The 21,815-nt window shown below is 42.1% G+C and overlaps 1 protein-coding gene and 1 long non-coding RNA gene across 7 annotated transcripts in view; one reads left to right on the plus strand and one right to left on the minus strand.

Annotated features, from left to right (window-relative positions):
• Positions 1 to 21,815, minus strand: part of SGCD (sarcoglycan delta) — a 308,053-nt gene that overhangs the window by 64,584 nt on the left and 221,654 nt on the right. For all 6 annotated transcript variants that reach the window (XM_039559778.1, XM_019286107.3, XM_019286105.3 and 3 more), the window contains one exon: positions 5,834 to 5,935. In XM_039559778.1, the coding sequence (XP_039415712.1) occupies positions 5,834 to 5,935 (102 nt within the window). The remainder of the gene's footprint in view (positions 1 to 5,833; positions 5,936 to 21,815) is intronic.
• LOC109144625 lies at positions 12,808 to 19,610 on the plus strand. Its single transcript, XR_002045507.2, has 2 exons — positions 12,808 to 13,077; positions 18,616 to 19,610. It is a non-coding gene; the product is annotated as an uncharacterized LOC109144625 (long non-coding RNA).

Genomic DNA, 21,815 nt, shown 5'->3' on the forward strand with positions numbered 1-21,815 from the left:
TATCGAGTGGTGCCACAAGGAATGATTAACAAACACCACAGGGAGGACAGGAGATGGCCAGGCATGGCTGCAAGAAGTTTGTTTGTCTTGGCTCTGCCATCCACAGCAACCTTGTTCTTTTCTTCATCCCAACTTCTGGACCAAAAATCAGCCAAGGAGCACCAAGCTATGAAGATGCAGTCCAAGGAGGTGCTGCAGAAGTCGATCTTGGGTAGTGGGAGACTTTTTTACCTGAGGCTACAGTGGCAGCTGAACTGCCCCAGAGGCCAACATCTCCTGAGCTGGCAGGAGCTCTCACAGGCTCAGATGTGTCATATTATGCAAAGAAGATTCCTCTCTTCCTTGAAGAACCAGTCCCTAAGGGAACAGTGAAATGCTGGGAGGAGCAATGGCTGCAGAGGTGGTGGGAGCAGGCAGGGACAGCTGAGTGATGGCAGCATGGTGAGACAATCTGCATTTCCTCATTTCCACCCTGTGAAGGTTTCAGTGAACACGCTGAAACCCTTAGGCACTCTGCTAGACCAAATCACCAGGAACTAATTCAACATCCTTCTATTTCTCTGTGAACTTTGAAAAAGGAAGAAAAGGAATTATTTTGTCTCCTCCCTCAAAAAATAGTAGCCTTCTTTCATGCTATCTATCTAAAAGCTACATTTCTACTACACAGTTTGAGCCTCATACAAAGTTGCAATTATCTTGCCCATCTGCATTCCCTTTTTATCCAAATTAGTATGTTATATTGCTTATAAATATGTATTTATGGCTACGAGGCAGGTATGCCCCACTGCGGGCACATGTCACTGTTTAATCCAAATACATGGATTATTGTTTTGCAGTGTGTATTTTTATCTTGGAGGCAGGCAGCCCTGCAGAGCAAATAATACAAAAGAATACAGCCATTCCAGAAGTGCTTCTGTGCTTTAAAATTATAGCACTCTCATTCCAGAACTGAACACAGTGAGACGAGTACGTTGGCAAAATAATTATTTATCATTCTTAAAAGCTTCCTTTAGCATTTCTATCACTCAAATACTCACTGGGAAAAATGTAAAGGACAGAGAAGCGTATTTTATGCACTTGCTGGTCTAGCTTTTATGCTGATGAGAACTTACTAAACACCAGTAAAGGGAACAGCACTTATCAGCCCTAATTCACAACTGTGAATTTTCCAGGCCAAACAAATGCCCTTGCAGAGTTCCAGACACGTGTTAATGAGAGCCCCAGTCCTCCTTCCTCTGGAGTCACCAGTTATTTTGCATGGCTTCAAATGAGGGCAGGTTTGCTCCAACAACCTGAGCAAGCATGGTGCTCTCAGAGAGACACTCCCTGCCACACTGCGTAGGACAGGGACCTCTAACATCCCCCAAAGAAAGGAAAATAACAAAAAGACACAGTCCTTTGCCTCAGGCTTTTTTTCTTTGATGCATAGGATTTTTCTTTCAAACTCTTTCTTTTTCCAGCTGATAAAAAATAATGGGAAGCAGACCTTCAACATGAAACCAGCTACATACACTAAGAGATCTCTTTATAAAGATACTTGAAAATCTCCTCAAAATCTGTTCAGAGAATTTTGCCATCCCTTTTACCTGTGCAACAGCAGATCTTGGAGCTCCCCCAGGTAGGAGGGTTGGTGCCCACATTTAATTCTGTGTTCCCAGACCCATCAATGGAAGAGTCTGCAAGAGACCTGAAGGGACAGGACCCCAGTCAAGTGCTTTTTACTGAAGCAAAGTCAAAATTGTCAGGCAAATCCATATTCTTGCCTTAAAAGCACTCAGTGTAAGAAAAATAAAGCCCAGGTGTAAACATTTGCAAACTGAGTTTATTTTTTTCTATCTCTGCACTTGAAACGAACATTGAAAGGGCAAACCCATCCTAATCCTATCATGGCAATGTCTTTCTCTGCTTCCTAAAGCTCAGATTATCATCTCATTGGTTGTCAGACAGCTCCTGAGAGAAGTAATTCACTGGATTTTCCTGTGTAATCACAGCACAGGATTTTATTTCTGCTGTTATCAGGATGGAAAATGCACACAGCTTGTTCTGTGTCTTGCCCCTTTCAAGTTACTTACAGACCTGGATGTGCCAAGCTTCAAAACACCCCAACTGCACTAAGAAAGCTAAATCTGGGCTAACTCTAAATTTCAAGAAACTTGCTTCTTAGCAGCTCATCTCAACATAGGCAGGAAAATTTCCAGTTTTAAATTTCTATTCCAATCCAGGCAATGAAGACTGAAGTCCCCTAAACTGTTGCCACTACTTTCCGGGACATAAAATTAACGATTTCCACTGCTGTGTACAACTTTCAGCCAAAGTTGGTCTGATTTACAAGCAAGCAGATGGTTCACACGATAGTCCACAATAAATTACAGCAGTTAGAAAGACAGCTACATTTTGAGAGTGACAGTGCAGCTGAGCTACAGATGGGTTTATAGATGACCCTTCCAATTTTTAATAATCTTCATAATTTATCTGCAAGTAAAGAAATGTGAGAATTCCTAATGCACCTCCTTGACTAAGTACAAATCACTTCTATTTACACAAGCAATACTTCACGGTCCAGTTATCTTCTTAATTAAAGGCAGCAAGATGCTCATGTTCCATGCAAGTGGCATGGAAAACACTGTTTGGTGTGCAATATGTTCAGCTGGGAGTTCAGGATGCTCTGAACACTCCTGGAAAAGGGAACACATCCATCTCTTCTCTTCAAAACAGGGCTACAAGGGTGCAAACACTGCCGCCACCAGTTCATTAACCTCCAGCTAAACTTTAGGCTTATAAAATAACAAGGTTACATTTTTTTGCAAGCTCTGATACTTGAAAACAGGTTCCTAACCCATACTACAAAGCCAGTACTACTGAGTCAGGAATAGGATGGATAACAGCAGGAACAGAGACCTCCATCTCTGTATAAAACCAGAAGGGATTTGGGGGGTCACTCTTGAGGGGGTGAGGGAAAAGGAAGGCAAATCTGGGGGGTGTCAGGTGCAGAAAGAAACTGGCTGGAAGCAGCTTTAAGAACTCAGTTCATGTCAGTGACTTCTCTGTTCTGGGACCAAACCACATCCATCCAACCCTTCCGCTAACACTTCTGATTTCAGCTGCAATGAGAAGCACATCTAAGTGCAGCTCCTCTGTCTGTGAGGTGACAAAGGTGAGTTGATGAAGGGAGGTGATGAAGGGAACAGAACCTACCAGGGCTCTTTAAGGCACAAACTACAGAAGCTCAGAGGTTCCCACCCAGCAGTCTCTTGGGATGACTTTTGAGGGCTTTTCCTCCTCTCCAACCCTTGATCTTCCAGCCAAACCAATTTGAAAAAGAAATCCACTTTTAAGTGGAAATCCAAACCTGCCATTAAACAGAAGGCAGAGCTCCTAGGAAAGCAAGTCCATGTGTAATTTTAATTACCAACTTCCTGGGATTCAAGAGATGCAGCAGAGAAGAGGCACCAGTGACAAATCCAAGCTTTCAAGAATAATCACAATTCCTATTTTGGAGATATTCTGGCAGGGGTTGCCCAGCTCTGCGAGCAGCTCTGCAGCACATGGGGGAGCAGCACCACAGAGACACGCGAGTGGGAAAATCCCAGGCCATGGGACTCTGAAAAGTGGTTTTTCCCTGCCCTTTCCAGGCAGCAGCAATGCTCCTTCATCCACTACACAGAACAATACTGAAGTTAAATTTGTTGAGTTAAAAAAAAAAAAAAAATTCTTCTATAAATAACCAGCTTCTAAAAGTCTTTGGAGTTTACATGAAACCATTATTTATTACTGTACACAACTCTTAGGTCGTTTAATTAAACATATGAAAAATCGTATATGTCAGATTATTTCTGGGATGCTCTTTACTGTTATTTGTCATATTTGTTTCTGTTACTCTTCACATATTTAAAGCTGCATTATGCACTTCTGAAAACCCAGAGAAGATCACTCTAGAATTAGTATGGATGTTCATCTGTTACTGAGCGCTGAGTTTGGCACTTTATTTTAACAATATTCAGCAGGTTCAGGACCTGCTACCACACTTCCCTCCAAGACAACACTGGGTCATACTACTGTTCTTTAAAAAGATCGAGTGTTGATTCTTTAACCATATTTTAAAATATTCTGTAACTGTAAGCCTTTGATTGACTGCAACCCTTCCATTTGCTTTCAAGAGGCCAAAGTCACGCACAGCGCAAGAAAGCAGAGGCTGTCTGAACACAGTAAGATCTCTCCTGTTGCCCCCAGCCCAAAAATAATTCCAGGGTTACCATGAGCAACCTGAAAGCCAGCACAGGCTATTCCAGTTTATTCCAAGAGTCAGAGGAACTACATGCATGGTTTGTGTGACCTATCTGATTGATATGGTTTTCAGGACTCATCTACTGAAGCCAGCAGGGATGCTCCAGCACCTCAGAGTGCAGATCAGACCTTCTGCAGTCTACATCCTCCTCCATCTAACAGCAAAACCCATCCTGGATGGGGGAGAAAGCAAGGAACACACACAGGCCTTACCTTACACTTCCTGTTCCTTGCATTCAGTAATCTGTCAATGGCGTGGAAATTACTTTCACAGCCTTGGGAAAGGGACACCTTTTGCACCCCCTGACATATTAAAATGTAGATCAATATGATAATATGAAAACAGTAAACTCCCCAGTAGCAATAAGTAGTTCTCACTTCTTTTAGCAATCAAATATTATTTCCATCAATGTAACTAGAGAAAAAGAAATGTAGGTAGCAATTTGTCAGTCTATTTATCAAACCAACTGCTGCACCTGGTTCCCACATATTTTATCTTAAAAGGTGTATGACGTTTATTTTTAATTCAGGGCTGAAAGCATTTATAGATATGAAGGTTTTCTTATTAAGTTTTCTTCCTGAATGATTATGCTTGTTCAAATCAATTCCTAGCCATCTTACAGAGGTTACAACCTTCAATAATTAAATGGGGTATTGTATTGGCTGTTTAGTTCATTGTGCTCCTAGTTCCAATTTCTGCAAGAGCACTGAAATGCTAAGATAAAAGGATGTTAAGTTTATTTAATTAGCTATCTGCCATTGTTATCAAAAGGGAAGGTTGGTATCTGATTCAAATTAACACTTTAAATCAGGAAACAAGACAGATGATATCTTCTGACACAGATCCTGGAAACTCTGTAGTTGTTTCAGTTGTTTTAAAGCTGCTCAGGACATAGAGGATTACATGAAAAAGAGCAAAAGTCACCAACAGCCAACAAAGTGCTGCTATGAAAATGTTATTTCAATCACACTGAAGTTCTTTCTCATTTCCAGTAGTTAACATTCTTGCCACTTTCGCCAAGCAGTCACTCTAAGCAGCATCGAACTTTAACTACACATAATTTTAAACCAACATGGAATAGGACTGAGCACACAATATGGGTTAATTGTGCTAATGAACAACAGATCACGCCCCTGTGCCAAGCCACCACCTCCCTACTATCCAGAAGAAATGTAATTGGCTAAAAACGAGCTGGATTTCAGGACTGCCAGCCATCCCTCTGCCTCAGAAATAACAAGTCCTCCAGTTGAGGGTTGTTTAGGATTTATCTCAAAAGAAAGCAAAAAGACAGGGTGAAACTTCAGAGGTCCTGAGGTAACTGTGGCTCACACAAACCAGAGCCATGGTATCAACTCTGGAACTGCCCAGAGCACACAGTATCTGCATGAAGTCCTCAAAGGACACCCACTGCCTCGCTCCCCAAACTGCATCTGCATAGAGAGGCCAATGGCCAAAGCAATTTATCCAGTAACCACGTCACCCTGCCAATTCATGGTTTCTTTCTTTTAGGGCTACAGAAACAAGCTTATTCCTTTCCCAAAAACTTACTGGTCTTGATCGGATTTCTTTGGCGTAGAGAGGTTTCAAGAATTCTGAATCTCCTTCAAGCTTCAGACCCTTTTCCGTGATCCTCAGGTTCCCCATTCCATCCTAAAAGACAGGCAAAGAGAAACAACCCTATTAGTTACAATTACTAAATCCACCAGGCTGCCAATAGCTGATTTTTTTTTCCATTGAAGATAACATGTCTAGCACTGGGAGGCACTAGAGAATGCAATTACTTGTGTTATCCTTGTAGCTCAGCTTCTGTGAAAAAAAAAAATTCTATTCAGAACTATCTGCAATGCCCCCCAGTAAACCATTTACACAGATGAAAGATGTTCCTCTGAGCTAAGTCATTCTCTGCTCACAGAGAGGCAGTGATGCTCTGTGTTAACAGGAAACTATTCACTGTAATATTCATTGCTTGCCTGTACAATATAATAATACACCTGCTCATTCATAGCAAATCCCTGTAAAGAATGTGTGATTAATATCTGTACAGATCCACTGGCACAGAGCAGAACTGTACCAAAATACATTTCACCTCTGAGACATGAAAGTTGTAACTTTTATTAAGATGAGGGATTTAGCTTCATTTAGCCTATAATTGCTTAGAAAGGTGTATAAGAAACACAGTGTGGGTAGGGAATTGCACAGGTACATCTGTAATCAAAACCACATCAAATGTAAGGTATTACTTCTAAGATAGGGGGATTGTGGAAGTTTGCAAGGATTGAGGTAAACTTCTTTTTCCCTGAAAAAAAGATGGTTTGAAGAATACCTTTTAGCAAAAAACTGACTGAGATCACTAGGATTGGAGAGTAACACTAGCACCTCCAACACTAGCCTAACTCACAGCTGTTTTGGGGATTTTATAGGTAAGGGGAATGCACGTGGGTAGAAGGCATAAGAAGTTCAAGAGGAGACCAGGAAAATCCAGGAAAACCACAAGTACTTGGCTATACATCTAGCATGCTTTCCAATCCAGCTGCAAAAATGAAACCCCATCTGTCTACTTCCTCTTCCTCCCATTGCGAGTTCACCTCCAGCCCCAGAGGAGGAATCAGGGTCTCTCCAAGCGCGTGGAGATCGAACCCAGACAGATTTCCATGAACTGCTGCCAAAAGACCTGAATTTGGAGGGATAAAAATCAGAGCCATCGCACAGCTCAGCAGCGACACTGCCAGAGGTTCTCCCATTCCAAGAAGTGCCATTCCCAGGTAGTTCCCTGCCAAGTTAAGATTGTTCTTGCCAGAGCCTGTCTTATGAAAAAAGGTGATGCTGGTTGATAAAGTGACCTCTGTGATCTCATTTTGAATGGAAGGCTGTAAGCAAATTTGAGAGACAGATGCTGGAAATGCTGCTGATCATAGGCAGGGAATGAGAGACGGGTCATAAAATGCCACTCCCTACATTTGTTGGCTTGGGTATAAAATAGTGGCCTATGAATTCTGGGTTGGTGGTGGCACAGAAGGGGTTCATTTATCTCAAGCAAAAGGATGGAGGAGAATGAGTGGAATATGATTATGCACCAAAAAGCCCAGATTAAATTTTGACAGCAGTGTGCTTTGCGATTTGAGCGAGCAGGAATTATTACCGCTATCTGCAGACCCTCACACGTTTTGGGCTGCTAAAAAATCCCTACAGCTTTTTTTCCCCCAAAATAGATTATTTCAGTGAGGTTACAAGCCCTGAGGGCTTTCACATAGCAGTGTCTTTTCTGGTTTTATTAAGAGAAGTTGAAGGTCAGGCAAGCTGCTGTGTGCCCCAGACAGCTGCAGGAATGACCACTGTCCGTGGATACGCAATGCTGACCCCTCCAGGGCTTGCTCCTCAGCTGAAGTGGGGCAATACCTTTCCAGTAACATGGACCTAGGGATAAAAAGTGACTTGTCAAGCCACCACTGAAGCTGTGGCAAACCAGCAATTTCGATGGCTCACAACTGTGTTCTGTTTTAATGACACAGATCCAGCATTCCACTCTGCTCCTCTCTTGCACGTTTCTCTCTCTCCTTCCCCCTCTGTCTCCCAAGTGTGGTCCAAAGGATTTTTACATATAAAAACCATACATATGGGAAGTTTAGCTTACAGCCAGCAGATCCTATGCATCCCAAAAGAGGTATCAGGCCTATGGGACAATGTACTACAACCAAAACATCAAGGACATGTTTGATTAATAAAAGTAGGCGTATCCTCTTCCAAACCCACTGGACTGGAGAAAAGGAGACACTTCCCCACGTTTTATTCCCCATCTTTGATCCTTCTCAACCTCCAGCTCCCACTCAATCTTCCCTCCTCCTGCAGCTGCCAGAAGTAATAAAAGCTGTGCCCACCACACATCCTCTCTTGACTTCCCTGGTGTTTGGGAGTGGATCAGTGCTCAGCACTGACTTACCACGATTAACTCTCCACTGCTCATGTTTCTCACGATTAAAGCTGACAGCTTTTTGTGGTGACAGTCTGGGTCAGCAGGTGAAAAAACAAGCAAAGGTTGTAACCTGAGTTTAACAAGTATCTTGGCCTCTTATCATACAATCACTATAAAATTATATTCCTCTATCATTTCCCATTAGAAAAACAAATAAGAAGCTCACAGGATTATACAGAGGTCCCAAAATACAGATACATTAGAGAGAAATCATTGTTGGAAAGACTACTTCACATGTTGTTTCGGATAAAGTATCTTCATCCTCCCTAAATTATATGGTTTAATAACAAATAAGTGTCATATTCTGCTACCAAGAATAGATATGAAAGCTCCTATGAAATTTCATGGACTGTGACCTATAAAATGTAGCAGAAAACTGCCTAGAGTGACAAAGACCAAGATGTTTTATTAAACATTGTGTCTGTGATTGGTATATATCCTTATCTGCCACTCTTCTGCTTGTGAATAAGGAGAAGTATTGATTATTTGATACTCTGCCATCTGAAAATCATTGTTTCTCTCCTTTTTATTAATACACTCCTCAGCAGAGTGAATGACTTTATAGTGCAGGCACAAGCCAGCTTTGTGGGAGCTCCCAGGAGGAAAGTTCCAAACAGGAGGCATGGAATTGGGAACTTTCCATCACCACCTGCTTTGAATTTTGCTTTTTGGGAGGGCATGGCAAAAACTTTTACATCAATTACATAATTTATGCCCTCTCTCTTTTATGCACTGCCTTGTACTGGACAGGCATAAAAATTTATGTGCCATTGCTGACTGCTCTGGGTTGGAAGGGGATTGCAATCCTGAATAACATAAATGTCATTTTGGTGATGCTGAATGAGAAAGGAATTTTGGGTTTTATTAGCTTGAGAAGCATCTCATTTTAACAGCCAATTATGAATGATGGTATTACTGTTAGGGAAGAGCTCAGCACTGATTGTGTCTCATCACCAAAGCGCCTCTCCGCCTTTTGGTTGGCAATGTGGCCACACAAGTGGCTAAAGCCCAGCTTGTGTTTGTTTTACTTTTTAACAGTTCTGGTTACTTTAATTTCTTTTTTTTATATATAATTGCAAGGCTGGTAGCAGGGAGATCTGGCTAACAGAATAAGAAAAACAGCCACCCTAACCAGACATGTAACTGCTGTGGCAAAGGCTTTCAACTGACAGAGAGTAGTCTTAAATTAGATATTAGGAAGAAGTTCTTCCCTGAGGGTGTGCTGAGATCCTGTCACAGGTTGCCCAGAGAAGCTGTGGCTGCTCCATCCCTGGAAGTGTCCAGGCTGGACAGGTCTTGGAGCAGCCTGGGATAGTGGGAAGGTGTCCCTGCCCCTGGCAGGGGGTTGGAAGCAATGGTCTTTAAGGTTGCTCCCAACCCAAAGCTTTCTGTAATTCTACAACAAATACCTGGAACTGGTACTGGCTGCACTGATCTGGATTGATTCCACACAGGGACAGGGGGAATTTTCAGTGCTGTCTCCTTCACGAGCAGCTTTATTAGACCAGGCTGGGCTCATGCTGCAGCTGAACCCACTCAAGAACCAAGGTGATGGCGACACATTCACTGTGTCTGTTGGTGCCAGGATCCTTTGTCCTTTACAAACATGAAATGCAGCCTCACACTCTTCTGTGCTTCCTCTGTTCTCCCAGCATTGCTGAACAGAGAGGCAAATTTGCTGTTTATTGAGGTCTTTCTAAGGATTTTAAGGACACTGGTGACGGGTGACAGATTGCTCCAGCTGTCTGCTGGCCACCACCAGCTCCAGCGGGTGTTTCCCACTGGTTTTCCCTGCACCTCCATCCCTTTCCAGTTTTCAGGAGTAGAACGGCTGGCAAGGTTTGTCTCTGCACAGCAGGTAAGCATTTTATTTTTTTGCTAGGAATAAACTGAAGTTATGTTCAGCAGTGTCCTGTGGGAGAGAATTATCTTTGGAGACTGCTCGTGTCAGATGGCTGAAACACCTGATTATCGTTGCTTGTATTATTGATTGCTGTGCTCTGCATTGCTTCCAGATATGTGCAAGTTATTACACAGCTCAATACATCCAAAGTTAGAAAAAAACCCCTCAGCAAAGGCAAGTGACCTGTTTTTTTTCCCCTCCTGGGAAGATATTTGTGCTGCCCTTTTTCTCTCTGACTTGACATTAAATGTTTCCAGATTCCACAGGTTCAGGGAAAGTCTGTACAGAACACATCGTTGTCAGTTCTTCACAGCCTCAAACTTTTTGTTATTGCATCTGCTCTCCCTCCTTCTCCTCATTTTCCTCAGCTAATTCATCATCTTAATAAGGATCCCAGTATCCAGCTGTGGATCTGCAGCAACATTTTCTTATGGAAGCCACCTACCAGCAGCACCAGTCCTATAAAGTTAAATCTGGTTACACATATTGGTCCAGAGCAACATAGGTAAGGAGATAATGTGTGAAAACTTCTTCCTCTGGCCTCAGACCTTGCTTTGAGACCTCAGGTACAGACTCAGGTTTGTGTGGACAGCAGAGAAAATCAAGGCAATGCAGCATTACAGATCATATATGACCATGACCTTGTGTGCACAGATCTGGGATTATGCTGTGAATTGCACTACGAGGTCTCATGTCCACAACTGCCATCATCTCCCTCTTCCTCTGCTTCTTCACCTCAGATGTCTCTGACTGATGCCTTACTGGTAGCATCTGCCTCTAAAGGTCATGGGCCCAGGGCAGGAAAAGCTGAGCTGAGACCTTGGGGGGTGAAGGAAGGTGACCCCAAATGCCTTGGATCACTGCAGGACAGTGTATACCCTTCTCCAGGCAAGGAGGGAGACACTGATGAAGCACAGCTAGAATTCTGCAGCTATTTGGTGCACTAAAACAACATTATAAATGGCAAGAGTAGCAATCAGCTAACTCACTGCTCCCTGCAGAAGGCTCCATCCAGAACCTCGGGACAGCCTGTGAGGAGACACCTCTAAATAATCTCTGGTGCTGCAGCCATCAGTCACAGGAGACATGGATTTGAATGAACAGGCCAGCTGTGGGAGTCACCCACTGGGAAAAGACCTCTGGAGGCCAATGTTGAGGTTGTATGAGCTCTGTAGGCACTTTTAGTTCCTCCCACAGGTATGAATTTATTTGTGACAGCTAAAGGGAAGTCAGGTGGTTTCTAGCTCGTGAAGGAATTTTGTGCACGCAGAGGAAATTGCCTGCAGACCGTGACAGTTAACGTAAAATTCAGCCCAAACAAAGCCCTGCAAAGCTCAGAGCCCTTCCTTTCCAATGGAAACTCCAGGTTTTGTGAGCTCCTCTGCATGACTGCAGAAACAGAGGCAGAAAACGAGAAGAGAGGATACAACGGGAAGAGCACAAGAACTGAGAGGACATCCCAGCCACAGCAATGAGATTTGATGCAGAACATTTTGGCTTCATTCCCATCAGGCTCCCATGATTAGGGATGGCATTAGGGATGACTCCCATGTGCACTTTCCCAGAGCACCCTTCCCCTCTGCCTGTTCCTTCCACACTGACCAGGTGCTCCCCCAGAGCCAACACCATTCATGAAGAAAGATACTCAAAGAGCTCCATAAAGCTCACGTGGAAGGGAAAAGACACTGAAAAATTGCCTTTAGTGGAAGTTAAGCAGAAAAGTCTTCATGAGCAGGAAGAACAGGCTCAAATGTGGTTTTCCAATTACTGTTTCAAGTAAGTTACAACTGACCAAAGCAACTAAATCTCAGCCGTTGAAACAACTCCAAACTAGTGTTGGAACAATTTCTAAACAGATCCTTCAGCCACAGCCTGAAGAAAGCTCAGCTCTGGATTTATGGCATAGTGCTGGAATTACTCTAAGCAGGAGGTATTTCTTTCCAAAGCAAAGTGCTAGTGAGTTTATTCAAAGTATGGTCAGGTGTGGCACCACAAAACCAGGATTTCTATGAATTAAGCCACCCCATCTGAGAGTACATTTTGCAGGGAAAAAGATTAGCAGACCTTCTGGGGTAATGATTATGAATCCCAGCACTGTTACTACAACTCAACCATCACATGCAGAATTCCTCTCTAGGGTAATAATTTCCCTTTCCACTGGTACAGCAGGGAAGAGGTGGAAACTTGGCTTCCACTCCTCCAACTCCTTGTTACAGAGCACTTTGGCACTGCAGCATTATAAAATGAGCCATGCTCTCTTGAGCACTTTTCCGCTTTTTTTCTCCAACACAAACAGTAAAGTTTCACATCTTACCATCAACATACATTCCAAATGTATCCCTGGAATGCTCCATCTTTTTTAGTCTAGCTCATTAGCATAATTATGCTAACTAAAAGAGAAAAGTCTCATCCTGCAGAAATTTGTGCTCACTCAGAAGTAGGAAAAAAAGGTTTTTATACTCGTAGGAACAAGAAGTCTTCCAATGCAGTGATTTAATAATAAAATCAGCACGGAAATTCACTGATGCAGAGGGTGCAGAAACAGTTCTTATAAATTATGGCCTAATGCTCCTTAACTGTGATAATCTGTCAATCACCAAATGAAGGATAGAACAAACACTTCTTTTTTCAGACTATAAAGATCTTGGACACAAAATCCTCTGTGGCATCGCTGCTCCAAGTTACACCAAGGCTGATTGGACTCACTCATCTTTACAGTGCTGGAAGAAGTTTCCAGGGAGAAGAAGGAATTATTTTTTTTTTCCTTTATCTTAGTGGATCCCTTCTGTGTTCTGTCCTTACATTCTGAAGTAAGATTTTTCTGACTGATGCAGCATCTAGCAGTTCCCCCAACCAGCAATGAAGCTGCAGATTAAGCGTGAGGAGGAAAGTACCAGGTCTCCTGCGGCGTGTCTGAAGGTGAGCTCTCAGAAATGGGGCCAATTATTGGCTCATTTTTGTCTGATGTGAACATGCCAAAACAACTCAGGGGCATTAATTAGAGCGTAACACCAGGTCTGGGCAAAGAAATGAGGCCCATGCAAACACGCTCTGGTTTCAACCCCATCCAAGACCACACCAACACCCAAGAGAGCTCAAAGCACAGGTGAAGAGACCCAGCAGGGCTGTGCCCACTCTCACAAGTGTCACTCCTAAGGCACATTTGATGATCCCATCTCAGCAGAAGGATTTACAGGCTGTGGGGACACTCAGTGGAGTTGCACTGACCTTCCCCAACCCCTCCACACCTGTGTGAGGAACTCACTCCAAAGGGGCGGCAATCATGACGTGAATGTGATTTCCAGTTGCTTCATTTACACTCCTCCGCTATTATTTCCTCTGTTTCCAAAAGCCAGGAGAAAGCAGGGTGGGCAGGGAGGAATATTTTCAATGCCCCTCAATTAATCATTTCTGAGCCCCCATTCAGCCAGTATCAGGCATTTAACTGATGAGCCTGCACCTGGAGATAATCACCCCGTGCTACCTCTGCAGTCAGGGGAGAGAAAGTGGCAAAAGGGTCCATCTAGAACCCAAATCACTCCTGGAAGTGCTTCTTACCCGCTGCTGTGAGTTAAGTCACCCTCTAAGGTGACTTAGGCACCTTTTCTGGTTGCCATAGATTGCTGCAATAAACCTGGAGCTCAGTGCAAAGTGCACTAAAAGTGCAAAAGGACTCAAAACCAAAACAAACGGGTTGCCAGTCAAACCAATAAACAGATATCATGAAATAAGTATTTATAAAGGATTTGTATTTAAAAAATGCGATTCCAACTATACCCACATAGAGTGACTTCAGGGATTATTTTAATGATTTTTTTTTTTTTAATCAAGACTCATACTTTCAATAAGAGATAGGAGATAGAGCATGCTCAATTTATTTTCACATGTAGGCAAAGGAAATTTCCTTTAAAATCAAAATTCTGTTTTTTAAGAGGAATCCATAGACCCGGTTAAGAAACTGCCCTCATGGCCAAAGAACGACCACTGAATTTTTATAGCTGTATTTGTCACAAAAAATATATTGTTTTGCTATTTCACTATCAGAATATACAGAAAAATAATTTCAACTGTCTTCCAGACTTATCTACAGTGTGTCTATGACATTGTTTTTAGCAAGGGAGGCTCTGGGGACAGCAAAGAAATGAGAGAACTGAAAGTGCTGCTCTCAGGCTGAAATAAGTATATTGCTTCTATTGCTTTCTGAACAATTGCCAGTAAATAATTATTCATAGAGGAAAATACATGAGTATGTTTAGGGTCCCTCACCACCACATTCTTTGGTGGGCAAAGAATGAGATCTGATCTGTAGAGTGCAGCTATTGGTTTCAAAGAGCTCCATCAATTTACACCCACTTGGTACCTGGCCCTAGAGCAGCAGGAGGAGATCACTGATTGAAAGAATGGTTTGGGTTGGAAAGGAACTTAAACATCATCTCATTTCAACCCCCCCTAGGCCAGATTCCCCTCAAAGGGGAAACTGAGGCACAAAGTCAGATATCCACCAACAGTCACACGAGAAAACGGTGCCAAGGGAAGAACTACCAAGGTTTGTCTGTCACACCCTGTTGTGTGACAGCACTGCAGCTAAGAAACTATAAATATCCTGCTCATGAGAAACAACAGGTTAATTTTAGCAACTTTCAAATGCCAGCAATTCAGACTCCAGCTACTCTCTCATCTCCCTGAAGTTTGCATTCCTTTGCATCCTTGCCAGAAGGTGCATTATGCTTAATGCCCCTTGTCCTCTTCACAACTGTCTAATGCACATTTGGAAGTGTTTATTAGGCTAAAATCAATGATGATTAAACAGCAAAGGAACTAGGAACTTGCTGGTCACCAACCCAAATCCAGAAGCCTCCTGCAAGACAGCACTTCCTGATGTAATATCCAAAATTATCATCATGGTGGTTTATACATTTGCAAAGCAACACTGAGATTATTTTCCCACCGTTTACTTTCTGAGGAAAATAAAGGCAATAAGGCTTTTTTTTTTTTTGTATCCAGAACTCATGCATGGGGTACTTTTAATTTCAAATTATTTATTGAGTGGGTGCTTACTGAGTCATAGGAGACTTTTGCTAGATGCCAAGAGATTCTCTTGGAATTCTGGAGTACAATATTATGTGTGTGAAAGTCAGGTGGTTACCTGAAATAGCCAAAAATCACATGCAAAAATATACAGCTGGCATCAGCAAGTGACAACAGAGCAAGAGACAGCAGCTTCTTAAAATACCTTCTTTTAAACAGAGGGTCTTAAAGCCACTGAGAAGTGATCGCTCTTACTGTGCTTTGGCCTTTAGGCAGCACAGCTCTGTGTGCCCCTTCATTACAGAAATATGCCTTCTTTGGGGATATTAGCACTTCCTCCTTATTCTGCTCCTTTTTGAAACATGACACCGGCAGAAACCAATGCAGTGACTCACAACCTGCACAGTTAGTTATTAATTTACCCACTGCATGCAACCTCACCTCAACTTTAAAAATCTTTGTCACCAGCACCAAGACTATTTAAACCACTAAATCTTTTGAAATAAATACTAAGTGTCTCAGGTCTGGATTTCCTTTATCACGAAACACCTTTGAACCTTCCTGCAGGTCAGATGCATTTTGGGTGTGAGCTGCTCCTGGGCACACAGTCTTGCAGCAACACTCTCATGAGTCAGAAGTGATGCTCCCTCCCCTCCAGTCTGACAGAATGAGCAATTCTGTCACGTTATATTCTCCAGTAGGTGTCTGCAAGCTTTGGCAGAAGCCCCTGATTATACTCCCTAGGACCTCTGCAAAGAGAACAAACAAACCAGCACAGGAGGCGGATGCAGGCCCTGCAGGGAGCGGCTGCCCAGCCCCACAGGGCAGCCCCAGTGCTTGGCAGGTTTGCAGGCAGGGAGATGGGAGACAGCATCAGGCTAAGTTAAAAAATGTTAAACTAACATTAAAATAATGAACTTTGGTCAGCCAGCGCTGCTGGCTGGGAGGTCACTGGGATGCTCCTCCACACAGCTCTCTGCAGGCAGAGTGGGGCTGGCTCAGAGGCAGCAAGAGGTGACTCAACTCTTCATCATGTTCCAGTCAGGGCTCTGAGGGTAACCTAGACTTTTCTTACAGCTTTTTGGCTGTTTTGGCAGCCTGTGCTTGTAACTGCCTGGGTTAGATATTTCTTTCCAAAACAAAGGACCCTGGGGGATAATGACACATAACCGCCAACCACTTTGGTTAGGGACCAAAACTGCTGGAGGAGGAATTGTTATCCATTAAAAGAACAAAAAGCACAGAGCAAAACATGCTGAGGCTAACACTCGTATTTCCCTTTGCTTGTCCTTTGGTGAGCATCCAGACCTTGCCTTCAGTCTGCCTGAAGCCACGAGATTCCGGCCCCTCTCTGCTCATCTGCAGCTCTGCCCAGGACATGGCTGTGAGAGCGGGGTTGGAGCTCTGCACCACTGTCACACCCTCCCCTTCCCTTCCACCTAAACCCTGAACAACATTTTTCTCTTGTTTTGGCTTTCCTCACTGACCTACTTGACAACGTTAGCAAATTTAACCTCAAAACACTCAGGGATAGAGGGCAAAATATATTTTTCCCAGGCTACCAATAAAGAACAGAGTTTCAGGGAGCTTAAATGGCTCAATGGGACATTCTGGTGACCAGAGGAAATTTAGAACCCTATGATAAATTTGGGATATTAATGTAAGAATAAAGTCGAACTGCTGGAAGCAGTATCTTATTGACAAAAGTGCTAGAAAGCTGCAAAGGTAATAAACCAGGAATTGAGATGGATTACTGGGGATATGCTTTTGAATGTATTACTCAATGCCAGCTGTCAGATACCTTGTGAAGTCCTTACATGCTTGGGTAAAATACTGCACCTATAAATATCTTTCCTGAATGGGACTCTTAATTAGAGTAACTGTGCTAAATGTGGTCAGTGACTGGTTATCGAGGCAGAGGTACTGGTGCAAGTGTTAATTATCCTAACTGATTATCTCCAGTCTGTCTTTGTTGACACTGTGAAAAATGTACAGTTTATAGCTATGGCTATGGCTACATATCATGGCTCTTTTCTCACTGAAGGCTTATTAAAGAAAAAAAATCCAATTTCTTCCTTTCAGTTAATTGTGGGGCCTTAAAGACAGGAGCAGTCTTGGCAACCAGTACAATACACTGTGTTTCTCTAGGAAATCTTCCAAAAAGATCTAAAATAGGGAATAAATATCTAACATGGGGAATGGGACCAGCTCACCAGAATACATTCTGGTGGGATGCTTTCTGCTTTATCAAACAATTTCTAAATTATGAAATGCCTGACAAAGAAAAAAATCTTACTTTAATTAGTGTTCTAAGCTTCTGTAGGCTGTAGGAGACATTCCTGAGAAAACCATGTTTATTCATCAAATGCTTAGAGATTATGTCATAGTGTTTATTTTCAGTATTTGTTACCAAATGCAAGCAGGAAATGCTGCGGGTCAAAATGTTGCACGACTTTGTCAGAAATCTTAGAATTTGTTAAAAATGAAAGACATTGCCTAAATACAGGGTATTTCTACTAAATGAAAAACTCATTTAAGTATTTCCTCATGGTCAGCAGCATCCCTTCCAAAACTGAAGCAAAAAATGAGAAAAAACCCCCATTCTTATAACGTGGCAGTGGAAGTCTCTGCACCTTGAAAGACTTTTTTAAAGAATAAGCTTGAAAAAAATCTGGTTTTGTGCTGAAAATCCTCTGTATATAACTTAAGGATAATATGAGTTATTTTGGGCAGAATTTTAATTTTTGTGAAATGATGAAAGAACCAGAGGAGTATCTCAAAAGGCAGACTCTACTGAAGGAAAACAAACATTGAAACACTAATTATATAGACACAGGGAGTATTTCTGTTACTCAAAAATATAAACAGAAAGAAAGCTGGGACTCAGCTGCAAACACATTAACAACCCGTACTTTCAAAGTTTATTGATGTGTCTAGGGTAAATATTTCATAGAAATATTGAAATTTACAGTAAGACTATGCAAAGCCAAAACTATAACCTCTGACTCAAACCCTCCCCCATTCAGCATTTGTCTGATCTCAGTATTTTTTTTGTCTCAGCTTGTTCAACCCTTCCATATCCACCATGAAATTCTGCAGTGAGTTTGTTAAAGTCCTGCTAAAGGTTTTTTTTTTTTTTTACTTTCATCCTCCTCTATTACAACCATGAGGGAAGAAAATCTTATGTAATTTAAGATAATAATAGCTTCACTTGTTAAATATCAGACTAAGTATTTCTGGAAAAGCGTTGGAAAGTAACATCAGTAAGTAGAGAAAATAGCAGGGTATAAAATTCTTATTAGTAATTAATTTGTCTCTTTCAAGACAGCTCCCTGAATGATGTGCAGGTAACTGAAATGAAACACATTAATTGTGTTAATTTATCGCAGAATTTAATTTGGAGCCTTTGCCTTTGTGTTTTTTAAACAGGTTAAAGTACCAAGGAGCACCCAAGGTCACCTTCAACAAAACTTTGCCACCCCTGAACTACTTTGCTTCCTCTGACATGAAAGAGGACTCTGCTAACAGATTTTTTTCCCCATCATAATTCGTGGCTCAAGAGGAACAGAGTCCAAACTTCTGGACTTCTGGATGGATCCTTCCAGCTGGAACTTGACACAGAAGCTCTGCAGAGGTGTGGAATGGAGAGATGGTGCTCTCAGGGACCTCCATCCACGGCCACACAGGGCTCTCAGACTCTCCAGGATGAATGTGGACACATCCCAAGGGCTTGGGCAGCAGGCACCAGATGGCTGCAGCCCAGTGCTCCTCCCAGCCCAACGTGGCACACACATGGCCCAGCCCAGGGTGCAGGAGCTGGCAGGGGCACCACTGAAACTCCAGCAGTGCCACACTTCACTGAGCTCTGGAAAAGTGACCTCGTGGCTCCCTGCACAAAACTGCCTCACACAGTACAGATTTACCCACACGAGCCCTCAGCTGTTTCACTTCCTGCAGGTCCCTTGTCATCCTTTCATTACCTCCTGTCCTTTCGGAGTGAAACCACATTTTACTTAAAAAAGGCTATGAAGAGCAAATGCAGCTGTAGCTGAACAAACAAGCCCAGCCTGTGGGTGCACCAGACTTTCCGAGCAATCTTGCAGCAGTTTCTCATTTACACTGAATGAACTGACCTCCTCTTTGCTGTATCATCAAAAATAACTTCTTTGCCTGCATAGTATCTAATTTTTAATCTTTATTTTCCTGCTGAATCTTATGCAGGCTTTCTAAAGAATTTCTTGTTTGTTAAGAGTAAGGCAGAGATTCCTAAATCACTGAAAAATAGTCTTGTTTACTTAACTTTTGGATAATGCAAACAACTTACATATACATTTACTTTTTAAATTTTCCTCTGGCTATTGAATTTGTACATTATTAGTGTCTTGCTAAGCTCTCTATAAATCTTTCAGAAAGAGTCACTTAAATCTGTGAGCTCTCCATGTTTTGGCTCCTAGCAGCACTTGGGACTGCGTTCAAATATTTGTGTTCTTCAAGTTCTGAGAAACATCTTATCTGTCCCTATAATCATCCAAGGAATTTTGCATAAAACGGCCTTTTATTTTCAGAACAAAACGAAAACATTTGGCAATCAGTTTCTCTTTCAGCTGATAGATGCAGACCCTGGCTCAGTGGTTAGTTGCTGCCTACATCCAAATATTCACCTCTGGAAGAAGCTGACATGGAAAAGGGGAGCATGGGCATGGCACTGCTGAAAGGGCCTTTCTCCTCCCCACTGCCTGAAATCTTGATGAAAGCCAAATTTCTGAAAGTCTCCAATCTAGTTCAATTAGTTCCCTAATGCAATGAATTCCACCTCATAGACTTCAAACTCCTCTTTATTGCTCACGTTGCTTTAAACGCCTGCAGTTAACAAAAGCTTGTGCCATGGTTAATAGGGGCAGTATCTTTAATTGGAGTAGCCATGAAACATCAACAGCTGTCCTTGCATTACCTACAGAGTGTCTTTCACTTGGAATGGGAGTAGAGATGAATATCTAGTAATTCAAATTAATTAATGGCCTTATGTATCCTGGTGTGGACATTCAGTAGATGCTTGCTCTGCAAAACAAAGGGGCATGTGTTTAATCGTGGTTCATTCTGGGCTGATCCATTAACTGTTGGTGTGTCTTCCCAAGAATGCATGTTCATTAACTCTAGTTAATTGCTATTCAATTACCTTGAGTTATAATATGTCCCTAAACACCCGTGCAGACAGACCCCCTGGAGATTTCATGTACTTCAGCCGTTAATTAAGCTGTACCGTGTATTGTTGGTAACTGATTACATCTAGTTTTGAAATAATAACTTCACAGCTACACTTAAATTGTTTCCTATTAGGACTTTTTCAAATCTCCTATATAGGGTAATTGGAGTGATAACATTTCTTCCCTTGCAATAAAACACACTTGGTTATTATTATTATCACTGCACTTGGCCAAAGATGTTTCGTGTCATCATTTTTTTTATATAACCCATTTATTAAGATAGAAAGAATGGCTTATATTTGACCTGATTATCTCAGAACGATACTGATATGAAGAGAGATGTTTTGTAAATTTTAGGGGTTTTTCACTTCCTTTTCAAATGTTTTTAAGATTTTTTTTGACAGCCTTTCAGTAGAAATTTCAAACCAGTACCTTACCATTTCATGTTTTGATATTTATAGCTCCTGCTAACAGAAAGGCAGCATAGCCAAAGCCTTTCTTTTCACAAACAACAGCAATTTGATAAAACAACAGCGAGGGACAATTGACAAAGGCCTCAGACAGTCATCACAGCAAGAAACTAAACCTTTTTAACAATAAAGCACAGCAGCGAGTGAGTAATATGCTGGCATCCCTCTCCAGCACTGAAATGTGTTTAACAGAAACAAAGTAATCGATACTTTCAGAACATTTGAAAAGAAGACAGAACTTAGGGCCTTAGGGTTCAACTTCATAAAAAAAAAAAAAGAACTAATGTAAAATTTTCTTTTAATTTAACATACACTCCACATTAAAGGCAAGAAAAAAAGAATTAGTCAGAGCTAAGACTGAAGACAAAGCTGTAGCAATAAATGTTTTTAGAACTGGTAAAGGCCATTGGAATGTATTTCTACTCAGCATTTCTTCCCTAAGGTAATGGAGCCCTTCCTGGGCACCTCTGTCAGATGAAAAATGAATCACTGAGAACTTTTGAAGTCGTCATATCCAACGAGCCCTCTAAAGCTTCTGCTGTGAGCTGGGGATGGGAGGAGGAATCCCATCCCAGCAGCTCCCCATCCAATATCTACCCCATGAAAAGCTCTCTGCCCCAGAGGAGAATTTTATCACACCATCAACAAAGCAAAGATATCATAAGCGCCCATTTCCTCCTAATATTCTTCAGCCCATGCCAAGAGAGAAGCTTTGCAAATTTTGAAAACTTTGTTAAAGTTCTCAACTTCTAAACAAGGGAAACTGGGTTTTGGATGTGTGTGTGTGTGTGTGTGTGTGTGTGTGTGTGTTTGGATGCCCACCCAACTGCTGCCAGAGCAGCTTGCAGCCTTCCCAGTTACAGTCCTTGTCAACCCGACAAATAAAAAATAGAATTTTGGTTTGTGGGAAATGGGCAGAGGTGGCACTGTTTTCTCTGAACTCTCAGCAGACCAA

The sequence above is a fragment of the Corvus cornix genome, chromosome 13 (genome assembly GCF_000738735.6).
Source record: "Corvus cornix cornix isolate S_Up_H32 chromosome 13, ASM73873v5, whole genome shotgun sequence".
NCBI classification, from domain to species: domain Eukaryota; kingdom Metazoa; phylum Chordata; class Aves; order Passeriformes; family Corvidae; genus Corvus; species Corvus cornix.